Source organism: Choristoneura fumiferana, chromosome Z (genome assembly GCF_025370935.1).
Source record: "Choristoneura fumiferana chromosome Z, NRCan_CFum_1, whole genome shotgun sequence".
Lineage (NCBI taxonomy): Eukaryota > Metazoa > Arthropoda > Insecta > Lepidoptera > Tortricidae > Choristoneura > Choristoneura fumiferana.
The window spans coordinates 13651947-13660293 of NC_133472.1; the positions used below are offsets into that span (position 1 = coordinate 13651947).

Below are 8347 nucleotides of genomic sequence, written 5' to 3' on the forward strand. Positions count from 1 at the left end.
AAGTTTGTGTTTTTTGTTTCTTTGGTACATTTTCTTTTCACGTCTTAACTGCAGAAAACCAATTAAGATGAAATTCGGTACACAGGTAGTTTGAGTCCCGTGGAAGGATATAGGATAGTTTTTATCCCGGGAAACTGCATAGTTCCCGCGGGACAGCGATAAACGAATTCTACCTACTCGACTCTCCGATTTCTATGAGTTGTGGGCATCAGCGTCTGTCATCATCAACACTGTTTTTATATCAGCTAATCGGTAGATAGTATGAAAAAATATCTTCTTTATTCCATAAAGGTTGACTGGCAGAGATCCCTTCAGGGATAAGTCCGCCTTTTGTACAATAAAGAGTATAAACAATCAAACCTCTTTAATCCTCAAAAATAGTTAAGTTTCTTACTGAGTCAGTTCGAGAAATTTGTCAAAGTGACTAAGTTCTTGCTCGAAGCGACTCGTGTGACATGAGTCATGTCGTTAAAGTCGAAAAGGTTAGTTTTTTTTTAAAATCTTTATTTATTATGGAACTTTGATCAAAAGATAATGAACATGTCAGTTCCCAAAGGCCTTAACTATAAAAACACCACAACAGCCATACGATTTAAATGAGTAACGACTCGTGCCAAGAGGGACATAACATGTCCTCCAAACCATACCACCGGATTCCCTGCCACAGGGTGAAAAGGTTAGTTGGAATTTTATAAAAAAACCGGCCAAGAGCGTGTTGGACGCGCCCAAGACTTGGTTCCACCCAACAGTTCGATTTTAGAGGGGTAGGGGGACGCTCGATTTTAATGAAAATTTGCACTTCAAAGTAAAATATTTCGCAAACAGATCACTGAATCGAAAAATAGTTGTCGATAAAAAATTATTTTTACCACTGTAGGCGTGACTGAAATGTATATTCATTAGTACATTGTGTCTTAAGGGCGGTAAATAAGGAATTACGAACGAAGACTGAGGGCTTTAATGAGTCGATGTTCGTAATTCTAGTACCGCCCGTGCGACATACAATGTTTTTCATCACGTAAATGTTCATTTCTAAAAGAAAAAATATAATTCTTCCAAATATTGGCGATACCTTAGGCTGCGCTCTTGTAGCGCCGCTCTCCGCCGCAGCGTGCGTGTGCATATGATCCTGCAGCAGGAGCGCGCAGCACCATCAGTACGGGCATTGACTCATTTGCCGATCTTGGGCTTCGTGACAAGACAATTTGTACGAGCAATGACTAATTTACCGACCACGGGTTTCATGACAAGCACAAGCAAGCAGCAAGGTCGAGGGTTTTATTTGGGGGGTTGCAACCAAGGTAGCCTGGGTAGCTCTCTGAGCTTAGCCGTGGACGGACAGACAAACAGACGTATACAGACATGGCAAAATTATAAGCCTTATAGTATAAGGGTTCCTAGTTGACTACGCAACCTTAAAAAAGATTAATATCAATTTTTGTGTCTTGGGTCGTCTCATTCGTTTTTTGTCAAGTTCTTAATTCGTCTCATTCTGCTTTCGTCATCCATTCTTCATTCGTCAGTTGTTGTTTGTCTTGTTCTTATTCAGGTTCATTCGATGTTCGTCTCTTCTTCTTTTGACATGTTCGGTGTTAGTCTTTTTATTTTTTAGTCTCATTCGTTACTCGTCACATTTTTTTTCGACACGTTCGTTGTTGGTCCCATTAGCAGTAAGTCACTTTCGTTTTTAGGTCCATTCATAATTCGTCTTGTTCGATTTTCGTCTCAATTCCCGCTTTAGTTATACAACCTCCGCTATTACGCCTGAAAGAAAACAAGTCAAATTGCGAATATCAAACGGGACAAATAGTGAATGTGTCCAATAAAGAATGATATCAATTTCTAAAGAGGCCATATAAGAAAAACACTAACTTAGAATAAGACCAAAGACGATAGGACGAATAACGAATGAGACTAAAAAAGAGATATACTAACACCGATCATGACCAAAAAATATGAAGACTAATAGCAGAATGGCCCGGAATAAGAAAAAGACAAACAACGAATATGACCAAAGACGATAAAGACTACCACCGAAAGTGACGAATGAAGAAAGGATGACGAAATCAGAATGAGACGAATTAAGAACTTGACTAAAAACGAATGGGACGACCCAAGACGATACCCTATTTTTCATTTCTTAAAATTAGCTTAGATACGTTTTGTACGCACTAACTTCACAAACGATTAAAGTTCCTTACGAACTTTAGACCCCTTTTTGACCCTTTTAAGGGTAGAATTTCCAAAATCGATTAATTACGTGTTTATTTTATTTTTTATTAAAACCCTTTAAAAAAGTTTTAACGTTCTAGCTTCAAAATCGGCCAAGAGCGTGTCGGACACGCCCGAGATACGGTTCCGTAGCCATTACGAAAAAATCAAGAATATTTTTCTAAGGATTTCGTATTTTGTACGGAATATTCCAAGTTTAGGTATATTTTATACCTTAGGCTGCTATTTACTCTTAACAAGGGTTAAGGTACCAGGCGAAGGGATATATTCCCCCCACACATCTTATATCCAAACCTCCTACTCCTACTCCTACAAAATATTTTGTCAATCTCTAAAAATAGTATTTTATGATCTTCATTCACACACAACACGCTTCAAAATCACGTTATATATCTTTGGCAGCCGTTTGAATTCACCTGAACTCTAATTTCAGTAAACTACGGAGAAATTCGAACACTTGCCTTAATTTCTATGAAACAGCTAAGTACATAGTTCGAAAAAGTTTTAGGGTTTCGTACCCAAAGGGTGCCAACGGAACCCTATTACTGAGACTCCGCTGTCTGTCTGTCTGTCACAGGGCTCTATCTCTTGAGCCGTAATAGCTAGGCAATTGAAATTTTCACAGATTATGTATTACAGTGGCCGCGACAACAACAAATACTAAAAATAAAATAAAGTTACAAATTAAAGGGAGTCGTCATACAAGAAACGTGTTTCATTTAGCGGTTCAATTCAATATACTGTTAAATAAGTTACATGGCATAGGAATACGTGGTATTGCTCATAAATGGTTCGCCTCCTATTTAAAAAACCGAGAGCAGTTTACTGAAATAGAATATTTTGATTATGAAACAGGTGTAATAGAAAATATCCGTTCTGAAAGTAAACTGCTAAACGCTTCAATCTCCCAAGGTAGCGTCATCGGATGTCTTTTATTATTAATTTACATAAATGACCTACCAAAAGTTATGAACGAGCCGTGTATCTTATTTGCTGACGATATCTCTCTTCTCACAATATGCCAAGACAACTCTAACTTAACTAACACATTAAACTCTATATTCGAAAAAACTATTAACTGGATGAATGACCACAACCTACAAATTAATTATGAAAAAACTAAAATAATGACTTACTATCCGCATCAAAAACCCCCATTAGACATAAATTATTCCCACAAACATTTTAAATTAGAGGTGGTTGACGAGTTTCCTCTGCTTGGACTAGTAGTTGATACCCATCTAAATTGGAAGTCACATATTAAAAATATAAGAGGTAAACTATCTAGCTTTGCGTACGCTCTACGAGAGATTAATAAATCCACTAACTTACACGCTGCTCTTGTAACCTATTATGCCTATGCCCACGCGTGGCTTAGCTACGGTATCATCTTGTGGGGTAATAGTACAGATGCTCAGACACTTTTTACTGCACAGAAAAAACTGATCCGGATCTTAGCAAATATTTCCAACACTGAAACCTGCAAGCCCCATTTCCAAGCACATAAAGTACTAACAGTACCTTCCATTTACATACTAGAAATATGCAAGTTTGTTCACAAATACCCTGATTATTTCATACAGAGAGATAATCAACAAAGCACCTACTCACTACGCCACAGAAATAAATTAAAATTGCCTCCATCCTATCTCAAAATTCATTCACACGGTACTTACGCCATGTCTGTAAAAGTATACAATAAATTACCTACCCAAATAAAATCAGAAACAAAAGATAAAAAATTTATACGACTAGGTATCCCGTGGGAATATCGAGTCAAAAAGTTGCCTATGTGTTATTTCAGACATCCAACTACCTACATACCAAATTTCATGACTCTAAGCCTAGCGGTTGTTATTTCGAGATTTTATCCCTATCCCGTGGGAATATCGGGATAAAAAGTATCCTATGTTTTAATCCAGGTTATAAACTAACTTTCCGCCAAATTTCATCCAAATCCGTCCAGCCGTTTAAGCGTGAAAAAGTAACAAACATACTCACTCACTCACAAACTTTCACATTTATAATATTAGTAGGATGTGAGTTTTTATGACATGACAAGACAATTTACCAAATTTTACTACTACCGGTTACTACTACCGGGCCATGGGAAGAATACCTCCTGCAAGGTTAAACTCTAATAAGGCCATGGTGGGATAATATCAACCCACATCCTAATTCTGATCATACACAATAATGCATGAATATTTAGCAATGTTTGCGATTACATTATCTTTCAACACTCAAAATCTACAAAATATCAAAAAATCGCATTAAGGGTTCCGCACCTCCATACAATGTTTTAAAAACAAATAGTTCAGTAATATTTTTTTGTAAAAAAAAAATCTAAGTAATACAAGCTTTTTTGTTGGCGGTACTTTTTGCCCCTGGTTACCAAAGTAGGTAGTCGTCAAGACGAATCAAATGAGACCAAAATCGATGCGGTCGTGTCGTTTTATTACAGAGTATGGCCAACATCTAACTTCATAATAACATTGCATTGTCATCGGATTTATACATGCATGCAAAATTTCAGCTCAATTAGTTGAAGATATTCACTTCAAATTTAAGTTGAAATATTTAATATTTTAATTAATATTTTTAATTCTACATGAACAAACATAACTAGTTACATTACATTACAAGTTAATAAAAACATACCTATCACCAAAATGTAAGCACTAGGTGCAAGTATTTTGAATAAAGAACAATTTTAAAATAACAACCACTGGGCTTAGAACCATGAAATTTGGTATGTAGGTAGCTGGTCCTCTGGACTAACACATAGGCTACTATTTATTCCGATATTCCCACGGGATAGGGATAAAATCTCGAAATAATAACCGCTGGGCTTAGAGTCATGAAATTTGGTATGTAGGTAACTGGACATCTGGAATAACACTTAAGTGACTTTTTGACCCGATATTCCCACGGGATAACTAGGGATAAAATCTCGAAATAATAACCACTGGGCTTAGAGCCATGAAATTTGGTATGTAGGTAGCTGGACCTCTGGAATAACACATAGGCTACTTTTTATTCCGATATTCCCACGGGATAGGGATAAAATCTCGAAATAACAACCGCTGGGCTTAGAGGCATGAAATTTGGTATGTAGGTAGCCGGACGTCTGGAATAACACATACGCTACTTTTTATCCCGATATTTCCACGGGATAGTTTTGTAACTAAGGGACCCCATACATCCGTGTATTATTGTTATTATTATTTTGTAATTTTTTCTTTAATTGTATACTTACTGTAGTTTTTAAGTATTTTATTTGTACTTATTTTATTTAAAAAAAATTACTTTCTGCCAAGTTTCTTGCGGCGCATTCTTCTTGGCAATGATGGTCTTTCCGAAAGTGCTGGTATTTAAAAAAATGACGTGTAAAAGTGCCCATTGCGGCCTATTTACTGAATAAATGATATGAATTTGGATAGGGAAATTTTTTGAAATTTTAGCACTGGGTTTAGAGTCTTGAATTTTGTACAGTTATTCACAACACAACCTCAATGAAGACCACGATATAAATTTTGGAAATTTCCAGGGGAATTTTGTAAAATCCCGAAAATTTCGATTGCAACTACCAGACCGAATAGTTTACGCGTGCGAAGCCGCGGGTAAAAGCTAGTATAATAATAAAACTGTTAGAAGCGTGCCGTGAATGAAGATCATAAAATAATGTTTTCAGTGATTGATATAATTTAATGTTTCGTAGTAGATTTGGAGTTAAACCTTGACTATGATAACCGATATAAGATGTGGGAGGAATATATCCCTTGGCCTGATCAGAAATATAATAAGACAAAATCTAGTATGACAGTTAATTACAGGCGATGGGATAACCGTAACCGGTCTGGTAAAGGGTTAAACTACTAATAATTGTCAAGAAAAATTAACCGTTATATTTTTCCTTGTGAGTTTGATATACTTACTACCATCCTGATTTTTTTTTAATTTTTCCACCAACCGGTTTAGATTTTAGAGGGGGGGAACCCTCGATTTTAATGAAAATTTGCACTGTAAAGTTGAATATTTTGCAAACAAATCACTGAATCGAAAAATCGTTTTAGCAAACCCATAATGGTTTTAAAAGAAATATCCAACGATACCCCACACTACAAGATTGGATGAGAAAAAAAATCACCCCCACATTACGTCTATGGGAGGGACTCTATAAATTTTTTTATTGTACCATTTTGTCGTCATAGTTAACATATATATTCGTGCAAAATTACTGTTTTTGTAGCATTGATAGTCCCTGAGCAAAGCCGCGGACGGGCAGACAGACAGAAATGGCGAAACTATAAGGAACCTAAATAAATAAGCAACCTGAGATATGTATTCATGGGGAAAAATTTGTGTGATTCCTATCCAGCAGTGGTGTAGGGGTTATAGCACGCAGCACGGTATGCTGAGGACCTGGGTTCGATTCCCAGTGCTGGTCTCTTTTTCTGGTTTTTCTGTGTACCATGTCTCAGTTTGTATTTTCGAAACTATAAGGGTTCCGTTTTTGCCATTTTGGCTACGAAACCCTAAAAATGACGGACTTACATAGGTACAAACACGACGATTAGATTTTCGAAAAATCCCTTCTTAGTGGATCTCTATGACCTTCAAGAAAATATGTCTGTCAAGTTTCTGGCTCCAGTAGTTTCGGCTGGGCGATGATGAATCAGTCGGGACAAACAGTTTTATAGTATAAGTAAAATAGATCTGCTGGACCTTTCGAACGCTACAGTCGGCAAAACACGACAGCTGAAAATCGTGCCATAGATATCGCGTCGGCGTTTTGTGGCCCCCATGGCACGCTTTTTAGGCATTTTTTTTTCGGCTATTGCCTTGTCGACCTTGCCTTGTCGAAAAGTAGGTAAGTGACGATTAACGAAACGGACCAAAATCGGATCAGTCCAATAACGTATCTGACCATTCATTATGAGATCTTATTAGTCGACTAAGTAATGAAAAAGGTGCTTTCATAGCTTAAACATCTCAATTTATTAAGTCAGCACTTATCTATATTCTTACTTGATTAGGTACTTACCTACTAAATATTTGAAAACAAATCGGTTTTTAATAAAATATTAAATAATGCACTTGTAATTCTAGTCACACATGAGAAAGTTAAAAGGAATCTTTTTCGTTCTTATTTGAGTTATTTGTAACGCCGTCTATACTAAAATCAGAAATGTCCAGTTCGCTGTCATCTTTTTCAGTTATTTTCTTTGGTTTTACCAAAGTTTTCTGATTGTTAGTTTTGGTGCTGTCTAATTCATCTAGAATTGAACTGCCAAGGCTTGTGTTGCTGCCGCCGATCGTTGAAGTTCTAGTCATCGGTCCTCTCAACATGTCTACTCCTCCGAAAACAGCGGTGGACGGAGTCTCACTGCGCCGTGCCAACTGAGCTTCTATGGTCTGTTTTAGTTCAGCTATCTTCATACCTTGTCCTGGACTGACATTTATTTTTGTGTCATGTTTGATGGGTTCATTTTCAATGCTGCAATAAGAGGACTATTTTATTGAAGTAAAAACACATAATTATTGTCCAACCATTCCGTTGAACCGTATCTGGTTGAGCAATAATATGCTGTACAGTCAAGTGCAAAGATATCCACACGACCAAAGTTACAAAAATATGTATACGACTTTATGCACTTAATATATTTTCGTAACTTAGGCCGTGTCGATATCTTTGCACTTGACTTTACCTAGACATTTTTGCTTACTTATGCTGAAATTACACATTTGGTACTCGTTTACATATTTTCTTAAGTTTAAATAAGTAATATAATGTTTATTGCTCAGTTATACATACCTGGATATATCCCATTCATCATCACCGATATTGACTAAGCCTAATTCGTATTTATCGTCGCTTTTCTCTGTGAGGCTTTGAGATGGAGATGCACTTACAGATTTCATTTGAATTGCGTCCATGTCGAATAGAACTTTCTTTTTGTTTAATGATGATGTGGACGACGCATTTTTCAAAACACTTTTAGTTTGTTGAAGATTTAGTATTTTACTATTTTCAGGTTTTGTAACCTTTAAAGCTTGGATGTCTTCACTGCTCGCTATTTTACGTTCTGTTAATACACTATCATCTAAGCCA

General features: G+C 36.6%; 1 protein-coding gene across 1 annotated transcript; it reads right to left on the reverse strand.

Moving 5' to 3' along the window:
• Positions 1-7254: 7254 nt before the first annotated feature.
• Positions 7255-8327, reverse strand: LOC141438727 (uncharacterized). The gene is made up of 2 exons (XM_074102656.1): positions 8051-8327; positions 7255-7732 (listed from the first exon to the last, which is right to left on the reverse strand). The coding sequence occupies exons 1-2, from the start codon at positions 8170-8172 to the stop codon at positions 7360-7362; spliced, it is 495 nt and encodes a 164-aa protein (XP_073958757.1). The 5' UTR covers positions 8173-8327; the 3' UTR covers positions 7255-7359.
• Positions 8328-8347: the final 20 nt, after the last annotated feature.

Excerpts from the sequence above, each read along its gene's own strand:
- LOC141438727 (XM_074102656.1), bottom strand. The coding sequence starts at position 8,172 with ATGGACGCAATTCAAATGAAATCTGTAAGTGCATCTCCATCTCAAAGC. Across the intron at positions 7,733-8,050 it reads GATGAATGGGATATATCCAG|CATTGAAAATGAACCCATCA; the intron begins GTATGTATAACT and ends CTCTTATTGCAG.